The 25519-nt window shown below is 39.6% G+C and overlaps 1 protein-coding gene across 1 annotated transcript in view; it reads right to left on the bottom strand.

The window, feature by feature from the left end:
• Positions 1–1794: 1794 nt before the first annotated feature.
• Positions 1795–25519, bottom strand: part of LOC131857551 (uncharacterized) — a 70486-nt gene continuing 46761 nt past the window's right edge. Inside the window, exon 2 of the mRNA XM_059210226.1 lies at positions 1795–2139. Within this exon, the coding sequence (XP_059066209.1) occupies positions 1795–2139 (345 nt within the window). The remainder of the gene's footprint in view (positions 2140–25519) is intronic.

Raw genomic sequence — 25519 nt, 5'->3', positions numbered from 1 at the left:
TTAATTAAGCTCATTTCTAATGTTTAAATAATTTAATTTAAATTATTATTTAATTATTCCTCCAATTCCCCAAATTCTAATTCTGACTAATTTCATCTAATTTCATTTCAGCTTTTCCCAAATTCGAATTTCACCTAATTCCAATTAATTTCATTTCGTCAAATTAACATTTCACCAAATGTGAATTTCAGTTAATCTCATGTGCATTCAACATTAAAAAACCCAAATTCAAATGCAAATCAAAATAACATTGAATTTAAAGTCAATCTCCTACAACACATGTTGAAAATCATAATTGGTTGATCAAATTAGTTAAACCAATCAATTAACTCAGTTAACTCTTCAATCTCCTTCAATCACCTTTTTTCTGACTAACTAGTTATCTCTCATTCAATTTAGTCAATTGACTAATCTATTTAGTCCACTAGCCAATCTATTTAGTTGACTCCCCAATCAAATGATTAAACAAATCAATCAATTGATTTAACAAATCAATATATTGAGTTCACTGATCAATAAATTTTAGTTGACTATCAATCAACACTTGAGTTCAAATTCTCACCCCTTCTGTGTTCAAAAATCTATAAATTCAATCTCTTTTCTCATTTTAAAGCTAGATCATAGTCTTCAAAATAGTTGCTAATCTATGCAAGAAATCCCAGTGCAATACCCGAGAGCCATCAAAAAGTGACTTGGAGAAGAACAATGGAAGTAAAATCTGGAATAGGGAGTTTCTTAATTTAGTTTAATTTCTTCCATTTCCATTAAGATTTATTATTTTCATTGCACATGTTTGTATGTTTTGATTAGATAGATTTGTGGTCGTCTTTTTCTCTAATCAATATTCAACACATTTTCAAGCATGCAAACAACATTCATTTTAGATTATTTTCATATAAGTCTAAATTGCATTCATTTTAGATCATGTTCATATAGTCTAAATTGCATTCATTTTAGGTCATTTTCATAAAATATAGATTGCATTCATTTAGTCTTTCTATACACATTCATATAATTTAAATGACTTTCATTTAAAATATAGTCATATAGTTTAACTTGCATTCATTTAAATCATATTCATGTAGTATTGATTGCATTAGTTCATTTAAGTTGCATCCATATAGTTCATTAAACATTGTATTAATCATCGTAACAAAAGCACATAGAAATCATTACATTAATCATATAAACATACATTCATTAATCATATAGGCATGCAACACACAAACCACATAAAATCATACATCATATAAATAACACAAATCATAATAGATCACCGCCAAAAAACTGCATATCATATGTATAACTCAAAAATGGTAATACAATCATCAGGAATGTCCAAAGGCTCATATAACATGGTATAAAGTGTCTCAACCGACACTACCTCTATCTCCGGGTGGATCTTGTCTACTAGATCTTTCCCCAAGATGTCCAAAGGATGTTCGAGGTGGACCCACAACACTCCTACTACCAGTCCTCTTTGAAGTAGACCTACTAGAACCCGATCAACCTTTGAACTCACTGAAACTAGGAGCTCTCTGTCCCTTAGGTACAATGCCCTGATAGAGTTGTCTATAATACAAGGTCTCCTGTGCAGCATAATAAAGCCTATCAAGTTGTGTTCATACATCTATACCCAGAGCAAAATATTGGTCATATGCATCCTGAACTAACTCATCCCTCCTCACTACGTCATATCTCTCTCTGGAGATGAGCCCTCTCACTAGTTATCTGATTTGTCTCCCTCTCTAAGGCAGCATAATCACTGTGGAATAACTCCCACTGATCACTCTATCATTGCCTTAGTCTCACAACCTCATCCTCCAAACTCTGAATCCTTTCTCTCAAAATTTGCGAATCATCATCGTCTCCATCACCACCCTGTCCTCCATCCCCACCTCCCTTTGCAACTGGTACATCCTCCAACTTGGGCATGTTAGTATAATCCCCATCCTCGCTGCTCGTTGATCCTAAAGTCGAATCATCATCATATCCATTGTTGTTAGACTCGGTGTCTCCACCGATGTCTATGTCCTCGTCTCCATCTCCTCCCTCCCCATCTCCTCCCCCACCCCCATCTCCTCCATAATCTCCCCCTTCTCCCTCTCCTCCCTCCTCATCATCCCTCCTTGACTGTCTCTAATGACATATTTGCTGAGGTGTGATAGAAATTGTAGGATCAATAAGTCGAATAGGCCTATGTTTGGCCCACCATGCGTCATACTAAGGTGTCATCCCTAGATCTTCTACACCTTCTCTTCAACCACTGTACTTTCTAAAGCGCATCAAACTCTGTACCAGCCACATGCAGTAGTATGCATGCTCCCCAATAAGATACCTCCTGAGTAACCCAAGGAAAATAAGTTGTCACAGTAGGTACTCCCTATACTTCCCCAAACTGTCTAAGTACATGTCTTGGTAAGTACATCTCAATGATCCTCTACGTCTCCACGGTCCTACCAATGAGATACCTCTAATGCCTGCATAATGGTAAATGTTGATCATCATCTACCCAACCGGGGCAATCTAAGTACGGTCTCCAAATAAATTGTTGTAATATATCAAGTTGATGTCACCAATATAATATGTTACCTAAGCTCCTATGTCTAATCTTGGGTGTATATTCGTAAGCGTATGGCTCCTCAAGCTGCAAATCCACATGAATCACAAGCCTAAAGATAGAAATGTGCTCCCAAGCCCAAGTTTGGAGTTGTGTCACACTGCAATTGATAGATATGTATATCAAATATACAATGTTGTGCATCTGATAGTATACCATGGCTAAGAGACAAGGACCCCAAGCATATACATGTTGATGAATGATCATATCATGAAGCACTCTACCCCATCTGATTGGGAATCTGTGACCTCTCCTATCAGGGATAAGTAGATCTCCTACAATACTGCATAATACTACTATTGGATCATCATAGTCCAGACGCGCCTATGGTATATCATAATGACCACTGATCTGTAAGTCCTCATCGCACTCAAATAGGGCACACAGTCCTGCGAAACCATCATCATGATCATACACAACTCTGTCTCCATGAATGGGAATATGAATAATCTACTAGACATCCTCTAATGCAATGGATGCCTCACTAGTAGGAAGATGGAATGTACAAGTCTCGGAACACCAATGCTCAACTAACGTAGTGATCAAGACCCTCTTGGCCATAATCTCTGGAAGATGCAACACATGATATAAGCCTAGATGTCGGATATGTGCAACCTCCTCATCAAGTGACTAATCACGAAGATTGAGGCCATTGGGTTTACTCTGTCTGCAATATAGCACTCCAATATTCTCCTGCACAATAAAAAATGATGGGAATGTCAGATACTATACTTCACGACAAAAAATTATCATATGCATGATAACAAAACACCTATTTCCAACAAATGCGTAACAGTTACAACTAATGTGTTACATTTACAGTGAATGTGTAACAATTAGCATGCATGCGTAAAGAAATTTACTAATGTGTAAAAAGACAGTCTCTTGTGTAATAGTTAACAAGCATGCATGGCAGTTAGACTATTGTGTGACAGTAAACACTCATGTGTAACAATAAAGGCTAATGTATAAAATTTGAAATATGTATGCGTGTCAGATAAAAGTTTTGAGCTCTAGAAAAAATTGGAAAATTTGACAAAATCAAGCAAAAAATTGAGCAAAATTTTGGATACTTACCACGTCGCTTGGACAAATGTTGTTGTGCTCTAATGCCAACCATGATGATCAAAACACTCGTAGGAAATCTCAAAAATCATAATGAACTCCAAGAATATGAAACAATGCAAATGAGCAAATGAAAGGTCAAAATCACTATTTAAAGCTCAAAATTAGGGTTTTTCTCACTCCAATAGCTGTGGTCCCCCTGGAATTCAAAACACTTGTAGGTTAGTTAAACGGACTCAAAATCGCACAGAACTTCACACGATTGCTCACTAGCATGGTATTGAAAAAATGGTCTCAATTTTAGAATTTTTTGACTACTTTTTTCGAGGGGGCATATTTACACCCTAAGCGTCACTAGGACATACTGGGGTAGATTTTTTCATTTTCTTTGAAACAACATCATTCTGACATTGTCTCAAAGAGGGGCAAAAGTAGACACCTAAAAATGTCTCATTCATCATGTACTAATTATTCGTCTAATTGATTAAATAATTCTTTAATTAAGTTAATTAATCTTATTCTTCTAAATTCATATTTCTTCATAACATTATTAATTATTCATTTTTATCTTCTCATCAATTAATCATTAACCCTTTTCTAAAATATTAATTAAATATTTATTATTTAAGTAATTGTGATTTTAAACCTTCTAATTTAAATAATCTTTATTATTTAATTAAATTCAATTTCTAAATAATTAAATAGTTTCTTTAAATTATTTAATTAGCTAATTATTTCTTCTAATTAAAATTCCAAATCCCCAAATTCTAATCTCATTAACTCTTCTAATTTCATTAATTCTCCAAATTCAAATTCATATTCTTCCAATTTCTTCTAATTTTAAATACATGTGCATGATTTCAAAAATCAAATTGAAAACCAAAGCCAAGTTCTAAATATATTCAAATAACAAATTGAATTTAAAATAAATTCAATATTTAAATCAATTCTCATGCAAAGATTAAATTGAAATCCAAGTCAAAGTTCAAGCACATGCTAAATTAATTAATTCAATTAAATCAATTATCTTTCCAATCTCTATTTCTATCTTCCACTTTGATTTTTTCCAAAAAGATTTCAATCAACCATCAATCAGTTAACTATTCAATCTATTTTAATTGATTAATTAGATCATTCTTTAATTCTCCTCCAATCATTCTTTTTCATCTTTCAATCAGTTTTTTTCTCAATCAGTTAACTCATTTATTTATTCAATCTATTATGTTCCACCTCCAAATCAGCAGTTCAACTATCAATCAACATATGAGCTCACTTGAGTTCCACCTCTCAATCAATCCTCCTCGAAATTCTATAAATTCAAGATCAATTCTCCATTTTCAACGATCACGAACAATCATGAACTTTGAATCTTTGTGTCAATTGCAAGTTACCAGTACAATATCTGAGAGTCATCATACCACAAAGAAGAGAAGAATAATGGAAGCCATATGCGATCATGGAATGGGGAGTTTTGATCAATACTTTACATCTTTATTGCTTTGTTTTTTATTATTTCATTGGTTTATGTTTGAATTGCTTGAATAGTTAAGGAATTTGTGGTTTTCCTTATTTTCTATTTAGCAATGATTTTTTTAAGCATATGACAATTGCGCTTCTCATTCTTGTTTCCTTTTTTCTTAGGTCTTCCACGAACAGTTAGGGCTTCCTTCAAAATGATGGATACCTTGCTTCACATCTCTTCACCAAGTAGGGCACCCACCACATCTTCAGACTGCAAAACAACAAAAGTACTACAGATAGCCATAACAAGAGAATCCCATGAATCAGGTAAAAAACAAAGCAAGGTATGGCATTTCTCCTCTTCATCCATCTTAACACCAACATATACCAATTGAGCCACCAAAATATTAAATGCTTCCATGTGATCTGCAATTCATCCTTCCTCTTCCATCTTCAAGGAATATAATTTCTTCCTCAAGAAAATTTGATTTAATAAGGATTTTTATCGATACATTTCACCAAGCTTAGTCCATAACTTCTTTGCAATGTTCTCTTCATGGACATTGATTAAAATAGAGTCTGTCAGACACTATCTGATTAGACCCTTGGATTTTTGGTCCATGACATCATGCTGAGCAGCCGCAGTAGGATATGAGGGTCTTGAGAAATTTGTATCAACAACATCCCACAAATCTCGATCTATTAGTAGATCTTCCATCTTCAATTTCCACATCTCAAAATTACTACCATTAAATTTCTCCACCTCTATTCTCCCTAAAAAACTTGCCATCTAAAAAATTCCCGCTGTATATGGTGAAAATGGATAACAACAATAACGATATTGAAAGGCTAAATAAATTCAACCACAAAACCCTAGCCTAACAACAATAAAGATCCACCATAACATATGAAGATTACCTAAGACAATGCAAATCAAATGAAATCACAAAGATTATACCATCACATGTCCAATAGGGTTTGGATCTCCATTCTTCCTATCTCCATTGATCTTGCTTGATATATTTACTCTCAGATTTTATATGCACAAGAGCTCAACAAAAAATGAAATGTGGTTGCAAGTAGGATCGTAGTGTAGTCAATTGCATAAATTGATTCCTTAGACTCAGTGATTAGGGTTTGATAATGAAGGAAGCATCTCCTTATATAGAAGACACAATATGAAATGGAGGGATAAGATTGAGAGGTGTAAAAGGAGGTCGGCTATGATTAGAGGGTAGGTAAAAGAAATAATAAAATAATGAAAGGGGTAGGTAGTGTATGAATTAAGAGATGAATGACATGTGTCATTAGTAGAAAAGGTTAATGAATTAATTAAATAAATAAAGATTTATTTAATTGATAGAAGAAGTGGGATAATTAAATAAATAAAAATATTTATTTAATTTAGGAAAAGGATAATTTAAATAAATAAATGTATTTATTTAAATGAGAAATAAGGCTAGAAGAGGATAAATGAATTAATTAAATAAATAAAGATTTATTTAATTAATAGAAGAATTAAGCTTAGATAATTAAATAAATAAAATATTTATTTAATTAGACATGACAATTTTGGGTGTCTACATTTTGCCCCTCTTTGAGACAATGCGGCTTGTTGCGTTGTTTCAAAGAAGATAAGATGAACTGATACAAAGTTGCCCCAGGATGGGAATGATATGACCCCTCGAGAGATTGGATAAAAATGTCTAGAAAGATCGCAGACAATCTCTCGATAAGAAAGAAAGGCTAAAATGGACTGATCGGATAAAGTGACAAAGTCACGGGATAATGAAGACTGACTCGGGAAACGAAGGCGAGGGCTAGGATAGGCTATAAGATAGACCATGGGGGAAAATACATCCTCATTGTCATCTACATGTCCACAAGAGCAGATTGCAGAGCGAAAATAGAGCAGCAGCAGTTAGCAGTGATGGCCTTCATTCACAGATTCGATCGCATTTGCCGATTCCAGAGGCCAGCAGAGGCAGGAGAGCCGGTAAGTACCACCAAACCTCCTCGTACTTCGACGCATTTAATTTTTTCATTAATGCATAGTAGATAGAGCAATAAATGCGCTTAGACTAGGGTCCAAAAAATGTCTAAAAATGTCCAGGCGCGTCTGTGCTCGCGAGGTGCGTCTGTGTTTGTGCCAGGTGCGTCTGCGTTGGAACCCGCGTCTGTGTCAAATGCGACCACGTCTGTGATGGTCAGTCGCGTCTGTGCCAAGAAGGCACGTCTGTGTCGCCCAGGCACATCTGTGCAGAGCATAGACACGTCTGTGTTTTTCAGGCGCGTCTGTGCAGTCTAAAAGCGCGTTTATGTTTTAAAAAGTGTGAAATTACGTCTTCTAGGTCAAATCGACAGTTCTGTGATGAACATATGCTGCCGATTGGACAAGCTGCTGAGAGGATACACTCAAGAAGGTCCTCTAGGGAAGACTAGGATAGATCAAGGCACTTTGTGATGAACAGTGAGTACCAAGATAGAGTACTTTGTGATGAACAGGGAGTACTAGAGTATAAGCAGCACTTTGTGATGAACAGGAAGTGCAAATGTGAGTAACACTTTGTGATGAACAGTGAGTGTCATACACATAGTACTTTGTGATGAACAGGGAGTACCACTAGGATAGAAGCAACACTTTGTGATGAACAGTGAGTGTCACTAGGATAGAAGCAACACTTTGTGATGAACAGTGAGTGTCACTAAGATAGAATGCCATATGCATTTAGATAAAAAGTAGCATTTTGTGATGAACAGTGAATGCCACTATGACTGACATGAGTGATTTGCTTGACTACAGGAGTATTTGCCGATGCTGGAGTCACGGGAGAGATTCTCGTCGACTCAGAGGTTGCGACCTAAGCTGACAGCCAAGGAGCGAGCTGCTATTAAGGAGATGGGATTGAGACATGTTCTATATGTGCCCGAGTTTTGGGCGAACATGGGTTTGCTGACTGCATTAGCTAAGAGATGGCACTCTGAGACGTGCACGTTCAATTTGTCGATGGGTGAGATGACAGTCACCCTGGAGGATGTATATAGGATTCTGCGAATACCGATCGATGGGGAGCTGATCCCATACGATCGAGATGGAGATAGGGAGGCCCTGAGACGGGTGTTCCAGGACCCAGGACTGGAGATGAGGGCAGGACATGTGGCATGGGACACCATGATAGCCACAGGGTTAGCATTGCCGGCAGTGATAGGAGGAGCTATCAGTGGGTTCCTGTGTCCAGATAGAGCGACACGGGGGTTGGTTGTGGGTTGGGGAGGAGCACTGGAGACACTGGTGACACAGTACACCAGATATGCTTGGGGACCGTGTGTGCTGACACACCTCTACTACGAGCTGCATCAGTTTATCTACCATGGATCAGTGGGATTGGGCTGCGGAGTTACATTGTTGCAGGTATGGGCCTATGAGCATCTGCCGGTTACCCGACCGATACACTTCAGGGGCAGGGGACATGGACGCAGCTTTGTGCACCTATATGATATGATCACATCACAGCCACAGATTGGCAGGCTAGAGCATTGGCGGTGAGTGATAGATGACATTGACATGGTCATATGGAGACCATACCTGGGCTGCGAGCAGTGGGAGGATGATGCCGTCGAGCTACCTTACACTTTCCGGAGTAGGTACCTGATTGGGCAGATGCCCTATGTGCTAGAGAAACAGTTGGTGGACAAGATTGGCCGACAATTTGGCCGGATTCAGAGGATGCCCCAGGGCTCAAGCTTGTATGCGTGGACAGTCAGGGATCAGACATAGTTTGGGCCTTTGTTGTCATATGATTAGGCAGTGACACAGCTGGTAGAGATGATACCCCTACCCTGGGATATGTGGCCAAAGATCGAGGATGCCGGCATGGATGCTGAGTACACAACATACTGGGCAGAGCATCCCTTCCCACGCTTGACAGATCCGGGAGAGCCATTAGAGGGAGATGGGGGCGGGGATGATGATGATGGTGGAGGCGATGGGGGTAGAGGCCGACGGAGGAGGAGGGGAGCAGTTGGAGAGAGGAGGGTTGCACCTCAGAGGGAGGGTGGCGAGGAGAGGCAGGCTCGGGTGGTGAGGGGTCGCGGTGGATTGCCGCTATAGGTGCGAGTAGCACAGGGTCCCAGACAGGTACAGGTGTAGGGATAGGGATAGAGACAGGTACCAGTACAAGTACAGGTATAGGCACAGGGGCAGGCACCTGTACAGGGGGAGCCACAGGCAGAGGTGGAGGGGGCTGACCCGGTGGAGGATGAGCTGCTAGATCTGAGGGAGATCTGCCAGGGCCAGGCAGATGAGATCTAGGAGCTAGAGAGGGAGAGGGATCGACTCAGGAGGAGGCTCAGAGATACTGAGCGGGAGCGAGATCAGGCTATCTAGCGCTATACAGAGGCTGAGACAGCACTGAGGGTCGGGAGACAGGCAACGGAGGATACATTGGCAGGATATGCTTATGTCCTATGGGCAAGGGAGGAGATTGCCTACTGGAGAGACCTCTACTATGGTGCAGTGCCAGTAGATCAGCGGGCGAGGAGCTTCCATAGACCATCACACACAGCGACAGCTATGGGAGGGAGCCGGAGGAGATAGGCATTGAGTGGTGGGGTTATGGGGAGCGAGATCAGGCTATCTAGCGCTATACAGAGGCTGAGACAGCACTGAGGGCCGGGAGACAAGTAGCGGAGGATACATGGGCAGGATATGCTTATGTCCTATGGGCAGGGGAGGAGATTGCCTACTGGAGAGACCTCTACTATGGTGCAGTGCCAGCAGATCAGCGGGCGAGGAGCTTCCATAGACCATCACACACAGCGACAGCTACGGGAGGGAGCCGGAGGAGACAGGCATCGAGTGGTGGGGTTATGGGTCCTCCACCACCACCAGATAGAGGGGACAAACAGGATGATCTTGGGGTGGGTCCTTCAAGAGCTCAGATTCCACCTAGGCCAGGCAGCTCCGAGGGAGGGAGTTCATCATAGCCATAGAGGGCTCCCTATGTATCAGTTTTTGTACCATTTTTGCATTGTAGACACCTGCGGGTGCTTTTGTAGCCATATGATTTTGACATCATTGTATCATGACACTTTTTATATATATATGAGATTATTCATCTTTGCGGCAGCTATATGCATGTGTACCAATGTGATGAGATGTTCTTATGTGATGTTTGTTTATGAGATGGATGCAAATATGTATATGATGTAATGCAATATTTTTGTTATTTTATGTTTTAACATGTTATGCATGATGAAAATGTAAATATATGTAATGCAAATGAATATGATAATGCAAATGTAAAATGTTCTAATATGTGTTGTGTGCAGGATGTGATGCAATTGTGATATCTATATGTATGTATGAAATGCTTAATATGTGGAAATGCAGGTGCAACTTCATGAAATGCAAATGTTTTTGGTGTGTCATTATACTCAGTCATGTGATAGCAGGCTACACGGACTTGAGAAGGATGATGGAAGTCAATCAAGAAAGGGGGATGGAAGACAGAAGATATGAAAGTGACAGAGCTTCTTGTGCGTTATCATCATTGAGCCTTATTATGGCAAGTAGGTTATGACAATTGAGGCATATGTTCGACCCAGAAAGTCATTGTACCTGTTTGCATGGAGATAAGACAGTTGCAAACAAGTAATGCCCCAGTTCACACTAGACTCACAGTGTCCTCATATCCTTGGACACGTCATAGCCTTACTAAGAGACAATCCACCGATAGCAAATACCAATAGGTGATGATACCCCATCCTCGCCTTTCTAGTCAAAGACATCCTAGAGATAGAATCTCTAGTCAGAGACATCCCGGAAAAGCTAAAAGACATGCCACCAAAAAAAGATGAAATCAAAAGAAAACCAAGACTCGACACCAACATCCATTGTAGTCCTCAAGTTTAGTGTCCCTTGTCACTTGTATAAGTCTTATTTGATTGTGGTCACAATGTTTACTTTCACAGAAAGGATAGATAGCACTAAACCATATGTTGTCTGAGTCTGTTGAAAGATTTGATTTGTTGAAGCCCATTGTTGCTGCTGTGTCTCATCTGATACTGACTGAATCCATGAAACTGATACTTTATTGCGGAGAAGATGAAACTTTATTGTGGATCTGGCGATGTAGATGTTGCTTTATTGCGGATTGTGCGCGGATAGATTGAAGAAACTGGAAGAAACTATACTCCTCAGAACGTGTGATGTTCTCAGTTCCACACCCATCACTAGACTTAGGATTTGCCTTAGCCACAGATAGGATCTGATTTATTATGAATGGAAAGGGGTGAAAAGGGAGGTTTATTATGAATGGCTAACCAATCTTGGGTAGATCAATAACAAGCCATGATGGGAATGGGTAAGTTTATGATGGATGAATTGGTCGTGAGTGTGTGCAAAGTGAAGTGATGAAAGAGAATCCTGAAAGAGGGAGGAGCAATGTCTCTACGCATGCCGCTGGTGACCCAATTTTCACCATGGTACTTGCCCAGGGCGCCACCGAAGTGGTTTTCACCGTTGGACGAAATTATTTCTCTTTACTTTTTTCAAATTTTCAATGTTTTTTGTGTCACAAGGCTCCTATTTGCCAGGTTTTCACCAAGTAACAATTTTTTTGTTTTATAATTTTTTTTGTATTTTTGAAATTTTTTGATTTTTTTTTTTTTGTATTTTTGAATTAGGATACTCTGAAGAGCTATGTGTAGAACCTGCGAAGGTGCATGCTGTTGATAGGATCCTCCAAAGGTTCACCTTCTATAGTTGAGAGATGATATGCACTAGATCCATATGCTGCTGTAATAATGTAGGGACCAAGCCAGTTTGGTTCAAACTTGCCCTTCTTCTCTCTGTCTTGTTGATTTTTAGAATTTTCTCTGAGAACTAAGTCCCCTACCTCAAATGTGCGAGGCTTGACCTTGTGATTGTAGTTGCGACTCATTCATTGTTGGTAAGCTTTGAGATGATTAAAAGCAGTTTGTCTTCATTCATCCAGTAGTTCTAGCTCTTGTAAGCGAGAGACCCTATAGTCTTCGTCACTGATGATGTTTTGCAAAGAGACCCATAAAGAGGGTAGCTCGACCTCAATAGGCAAGATAGCTTCAGCGCCATAGACAAGTGAATAGGGTGTAGCTCCTGTAGGCGTGCGGACACTTGTGCGGTAGGCCCAAAGTGTAGGATTAAGTTGGATATGCCAATTACGACCAGCATCATCGACTGTCTTCTTTAGGATTTTCAGGATTGTTTTATTAGACGCCTCAGCTTGGCCATTACCTTGGGGGTAATATGGTGTGGAGAAACGATGGAAAATATGGAAGCGGTCACAAAGTTCACGAACATCCTGATTTTTGAAGGGACGCCCGTTATCAGTGATAATGGAAACAAGAATACCGTATCGACAAATGATATAGTTGAGGATGAATGTAGCAATTTGTTTGCCTATAACCTGTGTGAGAAGCACAGCTTCAATCCATTTTGTAAAATACTCTGTGGCAGTGATAATGAATTTATGACCATTGGAAGAAGAGGGTGAATCTTGCCTATGAGATCGAGTCCCCACTGACAAAAGGGCCAAGGAGATGTAAGTGGTTGAAGTTCTTGTGCTGGTGCATGTATGAGATCTCCATGAATTTGACATTTCTTACATTTCTTTACAAACTGATATGAGTCTTTCTCCATATTGGGCCAGTAATAGCCAGTCCTGATGAGTTTCTTGGCCAAGGTAGGACCACTAGCATGTGGACCACATATCCCTTCATGCACTTCCTGTAACACAATCTGAGCTTCGTCGCTTTCTAAACATCTAAGAAGAGTGCCATCTAGACCTCGTCGGTATAGGATATCAACTAAAATGACATATCGAGAGGATTGGCAAATGAAAGTGCGACGTTGGTTATTTGATAGATCAAGAGGTAGAGTATTGTCACGTAGGTATGTGAAAATGGAACCATATAACTGGGATTCGGGACCGACAATGCATATCATCTCAGTAGGCATGATCTCATATGAAGGAACCAAAAGGTTATCCACCAAGAACTCATAGCGGGTCTCATTTGGAGGTAAATCAATCAGGGAAGCAATTGTAGCCATGGCATTTGCGGTGCGATTCTGCTCTCTTGGTATCTGCTCAAAATCTATCTTTGAGAAGTGTTGTTTCAGGTCGTCCACCATTTGTTTATAAGGCATTAACTTTTCATCTTTTGTTTGGTAATCATTAGTTGCTTGACGGATGACAAGTTGGGAATCCCCAAAAACACAAAGTTCCTGGATCTTCCATTGAATTGCAATTCGTAATCCTCTTGTTAATGCCTCATATTCCGCTATATTGTTAGTGCAAGGAAATGATAAGCGGTATGATTTTGGTATAGAATCCCCTTGAGGAGTTATAAAGAGAATGTCAGCTCCTGCCCCATGCTGTGTGTATGAGCCGTTGAAGTACAGTTGCCATGGCTTTGCATGTGACATTGTCAAAATGGATTCATCTGGAAATTCTGAACTTAGAGGAACATCATCTATCATCGGAGCATCTGCTAATTGATCTGCAATGGCTTGTCCTTTTATTGCTTTTCTATCCACATACTCGATGTCGAATTCACTCAGGATCATTACCCATTTGGCCAGTCGCCCAATAAGTGTTGCCTTATTGAGAAGGTATTTCAATGGGTCTATTCTTGCAACTAACTTAGTCTTATGAGTAAGCTTGTAATGTCATAATTTCTGTGAAGCGAAGACCACAACGAGACATGCACGCTCAATTGGTGTGTAGTTTAGCTCATATCCCACCAATGTGTGACTGATATAATATACTACTTTTTCCTTGTCTTCAGTCATTTGTTGTGCTAAGAGTGCCCCCAGTGCTGTTGGAGTAGCTGATATGTATAGTAACAGTGGTTGATCTAGAACTGGTGGCATCAGAACTGGCGGATTTAGAAGATAATCTTTGAGCATCTGGAAAGCTTGTTGACAGTTATCATCCCATTTGAATTTGATATTTTTATGTAGCAGGTGTTGAAAAGGATTACACTTATCTGCAAGTTGTGCTATGAATCTTCGAATGGACTGGAGTCTGCCTTGTAAGGATCGAAGTTGACTGATATTTCTTGGAGGTTGCATTTCCAAGATGGCCTTAGCTTTTGCTGGATCAGCTTCAATTCCTCTTTTGGATACAATGAATCCTAGGAGCTTCCCGGAGGTTACTCCAAAGACACATTTCTTGGGGTTTAATCTTACTTTGTATTTTTCCAACCGATCAAAGATGACTGAAAGTATGTCCAAATGTGTATTTCTATCTATTGATTTGCCCAAGAGGTCGTCAACATAATCTTCCACGGTTACATGCATGAGATCATGAAAGATAGTAGTCATGGCTCTTTGATATGCAGCCCCTGCATTCTTTAGCCCGAAAGGCATGACATTCCAGCAGAAAGTTCCCCACAGACAAGTAAATGTTGTTTTATGTTGATCCTCGGGTGCGATCCTTATTTGATTATAACCAGAGAATCCATCCATCAATGATAACATTTCATGACCTGCGGTGAGATCAACAATCAAGTCAATATTTGGTAATGGGAAGTCATCCTTTGGACAAGCTTTGTTGATGTCTCTGAAATCTGTACATATTCTGATGCTGCAATCTGGTTTACTAACAGGTACCAAGTTGGAGATCCATTCGGGATAATCAATTGGGCGTATGAATCCGACATCGAGTAATTTCTCAAGTTCTGCTTTGACTAGTAATGCCACTTGTGGATGCATTTTTCTTAGTTTCTGTTTTACTGGTTTTGCCCCCGGTTTGACTGTCAAATGATGCATTACCAAATCCAGATCTAATCCAGGCATATCAGCGTATGACCAGGCGAAGTTGATTTGTCGTTCTTTGAAGAAACTTATGAATTTTGACCTTTCGGACTCTATCAGTGATTGAGCTAGGAATATGTTGTGTGGAACCTCTTCTGTACCAATGTTTGTTTTGATAGTCTCCTCTACCAGCATGGATGACTTTTCCTCATATGATGCTAGGAGAATGTCGAGCCTTCCATCTTCGGGTGCCTCGGAGAGGTTTTCACCCTCAGATATGTCCTTTCTTTTTACTTTTTTGGGGTCAGATAGCGCCACAATGTGGTTTTCGCCAGAAGACCCTTGATTTGCTCTTATTTTCACATTTTTGCGACTAGAAGGTCCGACACCCTCACCAAAATATGCCACGCTATTGAGTTCTATAGTGTATCCTGCTTTATGGTCTCCAGGGGGAAGATCATCTCGTATGCCCAGATAATCAATAAAAGCTTCATCGTTTTGGAATGTGTCAAACTGTGCAGGTCCTTCATGATCCCAGTCAATGAGTTGGTGGTGAACAAGGGGAAGGCCGTTAATGTCTTCGAAGTTAGCAGGGCTAAGAGTGAAGATGCAGTTATATTCGGGTATGTCAAGGTAATTATTGAGGTCATCGATGGCACTTTCCTCATCAGTCTCGATCGCGAGCGAATCCAAATTATCATCACTAGTAGCGCATTCTGGGACAGGTGTTCTCATCCTATGTGATTTCAACCTAGAACCTTGAGATAAGGACTGTGTAGACTCCTCATGGGTTGTTTCTTGACCAACTCTGAACTTGTTATAAAACTCCTCTTCTTCTGTGGGTTCATCTGGCTCTCTGAATGTCTCAGTGAGCTCGTAGTCACTGGAAGACTTGTCGGAACTGTTGTTCACCAAAAGTGATAACCCAAGACACCTGTAAATCTATCTATGAGATAGCCAATCTCAATCAATGAAACACTTCAGGGCTAGGACAACATAACATAGGATCCTAATGATCCTCCTGCACTTTAGGTTCTGCTAGACCTAGGGGGGACACCCTTTTGATGCATTAAATACAACAATTACAGACACATAACTGCATCAACACTAAGCAGATAAATCATTTCACAAGCTCAACAGGTTAAGAAACATTAAAAATTGGCTAGATTTGTACAAACAATAGGATGAAATAGAGCTTGGAAAGAATGGAACACAAACACCCCTAAACATGAAGGGAAATTAGATTTGTCGTTTAAAATATATATCTGAAAACATCCCCAAACTTGCAAGACCAGTGCCTTGTTCATTGGGCAACAGAGTCACAGATAGAACTACAAATATGAATCATAGATGCAAGCTTATTTTCCTTAAACAAAATATTCATGCACCAATACCTTATATTAATGCACTATTTGATTCATTCACAAATTTATCAGATCTGGATACACATTTCATCATTCATGACTGACTATAGAATTTAAAACCTTCCTTGAAGGATACCTATAAACAGTCACACAATTTCCTTAAAATTGACAAATCTTCATCCTCCTTGAGGATTCAATTTATGATAATGAAATGCATACTTAGAGACAATACTGTGAGGAATTTACTCATGCCTGACACAAGCAAGACCTGCAACTAAAATCACATTTACAACAATGCACTGCAATCTCTGTACCCTGAAACCAAACAGAAGTAATCACAAATCTGGGTCATGATATTCAGAAAGTGGAAGCCATCAAATCTGGAGCATTTTCCAAATTTCTGGAACCCTTACAACTGAGAAGAATTGGGAATAAAAGGGAGAGGGAACCAAATCAAATCTACAACTGAATTGCCAAGTGTCTCCTCTCTAACTAAATTTTGTTCTTGTGGAAACTACCTCCAAGATATCCAACATTTGTCAAAATTAACCTCATAATCAGATTCCTCACTCCAAGAGCTTTCCGGCGATATATAATACTTTATATTTTGGCCAAAATTTAGACCCTGGGCGAATTAATTCCCATTTGTGCTCAGTCATTTAAATATTTCGAATTTTAATATAGTCAGAACTATATTATTTATTCATTTTAATTTTGATTTTTGCCTCCATTTGTGCTCTGATGCCTTGCCACATGGCGGCCTCTGATTGGTCGATGGGGTTGACCGGACGCCACCTGGGATGACACCTCATCACCGCCACATCATCTGCTTCGTCACTGCCACTTGGCCGCCACGTCATCGCCACTGGACTGCCACCTGTGCGCCAACTGTGTGCCACCTCACTGGGACCCACCTGCTGGACTGCCACCTATCACGACACGTGGATGACTCTCGTTCACTTTCGCTATTTCGCGGGGTTTAAACGACGTGCATCTTCCCTTCGCAAAATAGCGCGCACCGTTGATCCATCTTGAACCTGCTCACTCGTTAACCCGGCCTTCCTCTGCAAAATTTCACATGTCTACCTTGGGAAGCATGCCTACATGGGGTCCACTTGGTCTTCGTCGACTCACCTCCTCCGTTGCCTTGGGAAGCGTGCTCACGCATGGGCCCACCTTGGGCGCCAATAGGCACTATCTGTCAAAAGCCTTTATGGCTTAGACATATTACTATAGTGCGTTTTTGCATATAAACATTAAAATATCCCACTTCCCAGCCAATGTGGGATTAAAACATTAAGCCTGGGACTACATTTTGGAGGTTTCTGAGACTTGCCAATGGCGTTTTCCAGATTCGTTTGCATTACTTGGAAGTTTATAAAACATTTGAAACTCCATTCCACACAACTACACCTCACATCATTGCATAGAATTGAATCCACTTTTAATTTCTTCATGACGATCAACAGGGCAAAAGATATAATCGTTCAAAGTAGGCTACTTAATAAAATTTGCACTTGTGCCTAGAATGCACTTTCAGCTCACCCCTCAAAATGGGTACTTGATAAACTTCTCCAAACTGAATTCTGAAAGTTGCAACACACTAAATAGGCCAAATGAAAGGTGTAGTACATGAATCCTGAGCCTTACCCTCTGAAAATCAACCAGCTCCATTTTACCCCCTTGCTAACTAGGTCATTCAAACTGACTCGTTTAGGTGCCTTTCTGACATACTGAGCAAAATTTTTGAAATAGGCCTATAAACTTGACTCAGTTTTAATCAGTCCCAACAGGAACCCCATTCCCATTCATTGGAGTTTGTGGAATAGCGATCCTCTTGTTGAATTTTGATAGCTTTGATTTGTAAGGCTTCTTCTGTCCTTTGGGTGTGGACCTTGGAAGTTAAGAAACCAAGTCCTTTCGAGCGTTCCTTCTTGAGAGTCAATTCAGGTTGTAAAGGTTCAATGATGCCTTCCTTTCGTAATCCCAGAGGGCTTTTTCCATCATACCCGAATTTTTGTAGAATTTTGAAGCCTTTGCCATATTTCTCATATGGTAGACTAATGTGCTCTTGTGTTTCCTCTTCATTGTCTCTGAAAAGCATTTGGTATAAATCTTCCTCTTCTAGTTCACCCCATCTTTGAAAGGTAGTAGGGTCCCATTTGAGCATCATGATGGATACTTGCTTGTTAGGATGTGGTCTCCCATATTCTTTTGGGGAACTCATGACTTGTCGTAAGTACATGGTCTGGTTTAAAGTATATTCCCCCATGCCTTTGTCCTGAAACTTGCCTTTAAGCTCACCTTGTTTTGATGTCGAAGGTTTTAATGACTCAGGGTCAATGTATGCCGAGGAAGGAACAGCCTCATGATTACTGGGAATGATGGTCTCAGTCTTTGATTTCAGGTTATTGCAGTATATGAATGGATTAGGATCACCGTTAACTGTTACTTCCACTCCATTATGAGGAAACTTAATGCATTGGTGATATGTGGATGGGACTGCCCTCATTTCATGAATCCAAGGGCATCCTAGCAATATGTTGTAAGTGAGATTCAAATCCAGGACTTGATAGACCACATCCTTTGTAACTGGCCCAACTCTGAGAGGTAAGGTGACTGTACCCTTGGATGAACGCTCTTCATCGTCATATGCCTTGATGGTGATTTTGTTTGTAGAATTCACGGCTTTATCAGAATATATCCCAATTGTGTAATAGTGCTTAATGTGCAAATTTTTAGACCTGCTCCTCCATCTATTAGGACTCTTTTTATTCTATGTTTGTGTATGAAGGCTTCAATGTGTAGCGGTGCATTATGTGGCTGAGTTACAGAGGCGTCATCGACTTCTGTGAAAGTAAGTGAATGTGGAATGGAAAGGTATCCCACCATGGCTTGAAAATGGTCCACATTCAGATCAGTAGGACGGCAGTATCTCTCAAGATTTTGTCAAGAATGGCTTTATGAGCGGGAGATATGCATAGGAGCTCAAGGATCGAGATGAGCGCGGGTGTCTTCCCTAGTTGTTCTACAAGGTCATACTTAGGTTTGGTTGATGAAGAAGCGGTGTTTTTAGTTGGAGCACCTTGCAAAGTGATTTTACCTCAACGAGTTGTGACATTACATTCAGAGGTAGGTTCAGAAGAAGATCCAACACCTTTTAGGACAATCTTGGGTCTCTGGGTAGAATTCTCAGGGTTTTTGTCCTTGATGATAATGGTAGAGACATAATTGTCCATCGAGATGTGATTGATGGTTGAATCATAGTTATAGGATGCTCTGGTATAGTTGGTTTGATCCTCTATGGCTTTAGCTTTTCCATTGTCATGTTTTGGGAATGGTTCCTTAAACATCTCATGTTCTTGATTAGACGAATGTCCCTCAATCTCAATGTCACCTCTATCAATGAGATCTTGTATGATGTTCTTCAGTCGATGACAATTTCCTGTCTTATGACCTTTGCTCTTATGAAATTCACAATACTCATCATCATTCCACCAATTTGGTTTAACCTTTGGTTCATATGGAGGAAAATCTGGAACTGTGATTACCTTGTTTGCCACAAGCTTCTTGAAGACTGACTCAAGTGGTTCTCCCAATGGGGTGTACTTCCTTCGTGATCTGGAAGTTGTTTGAGTATTCACTTGATTGTTTGTAGAACTTGATCCTGAAAAGATGAATTTGGGTCGCACTGTGTTGGCATCAACAACACCATCATTGACTGTGTTCTTGTTCTTATTCCAAAATCTTGGCTTGTCTTTTCCTTTAAAGTCATCTTTGTTTTCCTTGAATATCTTGATGACTCCTTGTTCAATTAAGACCTTTTCTATCGCTAAGCCTTTTTCAATGACGTCCTTGAAGGTGGACAAACAAGCTTTTCTTAGATCATAGCCAATGTCTTTGTTAACATTCTGGGTGAACATTTCTACCATTTGTTTTTGTGGAATTTCACAAGAGCATCTGCTGGCTAGATTTCTCCATCTTTGTAAAAATGATGCAAAAGACTCTCCCTCTTTTTGCTTAGTGTTGCACAAAGTAGTGACTGATATGTCTGTCTCTATGTTGTAGGAGAAATGTTGAATAAATGCCTCTGCTAAGTCACCCCATGACTTAATTCCAGGTGGAAGTTGGGAGAACCATTCCATAGCTTGATCACCTAAGCTTTGTGGGAATAATCTCATCAAATATGTCTCTTCTGCTGCTACCTCAATGCAAGCTATGAAAAACTGTCTTATGTGTGCCTTAGGATCCCCTTTTCCTCTGTACTTATCAAACTTAGGTCTCACAAAGTGTGTAGGAAATGGAGGCATTGGAATGCTCTTGTCAAATGGATAAGGACATATGTCTCTCATTGTGTATGTTGGCTTTGGTGTATTTATGTCCTCCATTTTATTTTGTAAGTCCCTGATTTGTTGCTCCAAATTGATCTTAGGTGGAGATCGACTTCTTGGACCATACCCTATGCTTGAGGCACCAATTGGAGGAGAAGCATGTTGCATATATGGATGATATTGATCATACAGATGTTCATGTGGAGGAGGTCTGTAATGTTGCTGCGTATGTGGACCACTTGGTATAGACTCATGTTGAGGAACACCATATCTATTTTGTGCATGTATACCACACTCTACAGGCATGTCATGTTCTATTGTATTGCCCCCAAATTTGACACGGGGTTTCCTTGTGTCCAAATTTTGAGTATGCCTTTGAATATCCCCTTGCTTTGGTGGTTGATCCTTAGCATTGATATGTGATTGAGCATATTTTTCTCCATAAGACTTCCATAATGGTCTGCGAAGGTGAGTATCATATGTTTGACCATGTGTATATGGGACCTTTGGTTTTTGAAGCAAAGCTGATGGTGATTCAAGTACCATATGTGGTCCTCTATTTCCTCCACTATTAGGTCTCCTTTGATCCATGTTGGAGTGAGGTTGTTGCAAAGGTTGATTTTCCATTATTTGAGACATGTCAAAATCATGAGGTATCTTGGCTCCACTTTGTGCCATCATTTGTAAAAAGTATTGTCTATCCCTCCTCATTATTTCCTCAACCAATCGATTGAAATGGGGATTCATAATGGATTCTTCCACATCTATTGAATGTACTGAAAAGTTGTCCATATTGTCATTGTGTGTAGCATTGTTGTTTGTAGTCTCCATGTTCTCAACATTTGGAATGTTTCTATAGGCATCCATGTCAGGTAATGTAGTATGATCAGAATTGAAAAAGATATCATTGTCATACTCATAAGAACTCATGTTTGCGGACTCTTGAGCCTCTTTAGTTTCTCTCCTAGATTTTTGAAGACGGGTTTCAACCATGAACTAGGTATTGACCAAAATGTGTGAGACTAGATGAAAAATGGAAAGAGTATGGAAGACCAAGAGTTGGATGAAATGTAAATGAATCTGAAGTGTACTTGCAATGTCCAAAGTGTAAGACCAAGTATGTATGTAGTAGAGTAGGTGTGACTTCCAAAGAGAGGATAGTTTCTCTTGATGAGGTAAGTTGACCTTGACTCTAAGTAGGACCAAATGAGACCCAAAGGTAAGAAACCTTGATGAGGGACCACTTAGCAAAGTGTTGTTGTATGTAGTGTGTTGACAAAGTATGATGAGGACAAGCAAGTGACCTTTTGACTCAAGTTTAGACAAGTGTGGCTGTAAAGTGAGATGTGAAGCAATGATGGATTATGTGAGACCCCAAGGCAGGTTGAATGCTAGATGAACCCTGGAGAAATGACCTAGGAAGCTCAAGAATTCTGAAACTGACTGTGTTTGTTTGCTGGACTGTAACAGTTTTTCAATTCTAAACACAGACGCGCCTGTATACTTCACAGACGCGGTTTCTCGACACAGACGCGGCTCTATTTAACACAGACGCGTTTCTGAGATTTTTTTGCAAAGGTGTAATGTTGACTGTTGGAACACAGACACGATTCTGCCCTTCACAGACGTTGTTATACAACACAGACACTATTATGTCCGACACAGACGCGTTTCTATAAAATTTGTGCAATTTTTTCCAATCTGTGAAGTCGTTTTGTTGTGACCAAATCTGACTGTTCGACTATTTTTCGTGACAAGAGGACACAGTGTAGATGAAGACCCAATGTTTGCAAGTGTCTAGACTCAAAATGACTCCAAGAAAAGTGTGTTGTTTGATGTAAAAATGTTTTGCATACACTTGAAGACACAAAAGACACAATGTTTTGTTGTTTGGTCTTGAATGTTTTGAATGTCTAAAATAAGTCAAGCACAATTCTTATGGCTGGCCAAGACAATAGTTGTTGATCCCACATGGGGTTTTACCCCCGAGGCTACGCTATTCAGAGCGGATACTTAGATGCTTGACCTCACTGGCTCCACCCTCGGCACTCACTTCTCGGGTCAGCCAAGCATCAGTCCCCACGAAAACTCCCCGTGGCGAACTTTGTATCTCTACTAAGAACCGTATGTGTGTGGGCCGCTACCAGAGGTCCGACCTCCTACCCCAACAATTAGAAGGATTTGGGCTTCTAAAACAAAAAGGTGCTAGTAAGGGCATCCGCTCGTGTGGCCATACATGCAGCACTTTCAGCTCTGTAAATACAGAAGGCTCCCAGCCGGTAGGGGTTACGCCCTACAACTGATCAAATAAATTTGATCAAACGGGTTTATGGGGAGACATAGTGTCTGTATGAACTAATCAGCACATGTTATTCATAGTTTTCACCATGAATACATTTGTTTTATAGTGGTTCGGAAGAGGTGGGTTTTCCTCGCTACCACTTGGGTCGTTCTCTTCTCACTAGTAGTCCTAATGACCACACGGGAAGACAGGCCCTCTAAAGATTAAACAAAAAAAGCCTATTGCTCAAGACACAAAAGACAATGATTCAATTTTAGTGCACCAATTGAAGTGTTTGCTAGTCTATGAAAACAAGGCACACAATAAAAATCCAAAAACCCTTGTCAAGGACCTGCAACAAAGATTTGTTAGTAGTTTGGATTGTTTGAAATAATCACCCCTTCCTGCAAGCACACAAGTTAGGTAAATTTTAAACCCAAAAGACTTTGTGAAAATAGGGGCCTTCAAGACAAGCTACACCAATTTCGTTAGCTAGATCTGAAAATGTTAGCTCAAAATAAACCAGATCTGAAACCCTAAATGCAAAATCCGAAAAACTGAATAAATGAAAACCTAAAATTTGAAACTGGTGAGCACAGACGTGATTACCCTCAACACAGACGTGACTGGATAACACAGACATGGTTCTGTGAAGCACAGACGCGACTATAGAGCACAGACGCGGCTTCCGGACACAGACGCGGTTAAAATCAGCGCAGACGTGACTTTACAACACAAACGCGCTTCCTGGAACCTGCAAAAATAAAATATTGCCAAAACACAGACACGGATCCAGACGTCACAGACGTGCCAGAAAATCAAAAATGCGATCCGAAAATATGCAGATGCGAAAATATCAAAATGCTGCCGAAAACGTCAGATTTGCAACTTCACATTACAAAATCTGCAACAAGGAAGTTAAATGCAAAAGGGACAAGAGTCCCACCGGACGTGCCAAAATGTATATGGTGAAAATGGATAACAACAATAACAATATTGAAAGGCTAAATGAATTCAACCACAAAACCCTAGCCTAACAACAACAAAGATCCACCATAACATATGAAGATTACCTAAGACAATGCAAATCAAATGAAATCACAAAGATTATACCATCACATGTCCAATAGGGTTTGGATCTCCATTCTTCCTATCTCCATTGATCTTGCTTGACATATTTGCTCTCAGATTTTATATGCACAAGAGCTCAACAAGGAACGGAATGTGGTTGCAAGTAGGATCGTAGTGCAGTCAATTGCATAAATTGATTCCTTAGACTCAGTGATTAGGGTTTGATAATGAAGGAAGCATCTCCTTATATAGAAGACACAATATAAAATGGAGGGATAAGATTGAGAGGTGTAAAAGGAGGTCGACTATGATTAGAGGGTAGGTAAAAGAAATAATAAAATAATGAAAGGGGTAGGTAGTGTATGAATTAAGAGATGAATGACATGTGTCATTAGTAGAAAAGGTTAATGAATTAATTAAATAAATAAAGATTTATTTAATTGATAGAAGAAGCGGGATAATTAAATAAATAAAAATATTTATTTAATTTAGGAAAAGGATAATTTAAATAAATAAATGTATTTATTTAAATGAGAAATAAGGCTAGAAGAGGATAAATGAATTAATTAAATAAATAAAGATTTATTTAATTAATAGAAGAATTAAGCTTAGATAATTAAATAAATAAAATATTTATTTAATTAGACATGACAATTTTGGGTGTCTACACCCGCAACAAGATAAAAAAAAAGTGTCTTCTGCACAAGGTCCCACTCAAATTTGCATTAGTTCAAAAAGCCCAATAACCCACAACTGAAACCAAAGGTGACTAGGCTCTGATACCACTTGTAAGGAAGTTAAATAGCGGAACAACTTCCTACACTAACCTTGAGAGGAGGGTAATGCAAATTTTTTTATAGATCGTTACAACAGTTACAAAAACTTAACAGAAATAATCATAATATCATGCATACCACAATACAACAACATAGTGATTTACGTGGGGAAAACCCTTTCGAGAGAAAAACTCCACACTCCAAAAGCAGCTGAATATATTATTCAGCAATCAGATTACAATATACTTGTAGAGAAAACTCTTCACGGGAGTACCACTAATTCGTGGCTCAAAGGTAACTCGATAGCCATAAGACTCTTACACCCAACTTCTATCTCACGCACCTCATATATAGGAGATACAATACAAGAAACCATCAAATGGTATTACAAAACTATGGGCTAAAATCACCCAATAAGGTATAGCCAAGCTTATCTCCAATCTAGATGCCTTATGACGTGTCAAAACACACATCAACATGTGTCCCTCCCCTTTACAACTTTCGGAGGCCATAATTTGTGATCTGTGTGTCCTATTGACGAATTATTTCAAGAGCCAAAGCTTGCGAAGTGTTCTATCACCTCGTAAATCGCTACGCTATTTATGCCCAATATTCAGGGTGTTTCAGAGCCTCTAAAGTCCTCAAAATTAAATTTAAACCTTTCATTGCACCCCTCCAAAATGAATTCTTTAACATCTTCAAAACTATTTATGATCTTGCAACGTAACTTTAACATAATGCTTATCTAGCC

Source organism: Cryptomeria japonica, chromosome 8 (assembly GCF_030272615.1).
Source record: "Cryptomeria japonica chromosome 8, Sugi_1.0, whole genome shotgun sequence".
Classification (NCBI taxonomy): Eukaryota; Viridiplantae; Streptophyta; class Pinopsida; order Cupressales; family Cupressaceae; genus Cryptomeria; species Cryptomeria japonica.
This window is presented reverse-complemented; position numbering and strand designations above follow the sequence as displayed.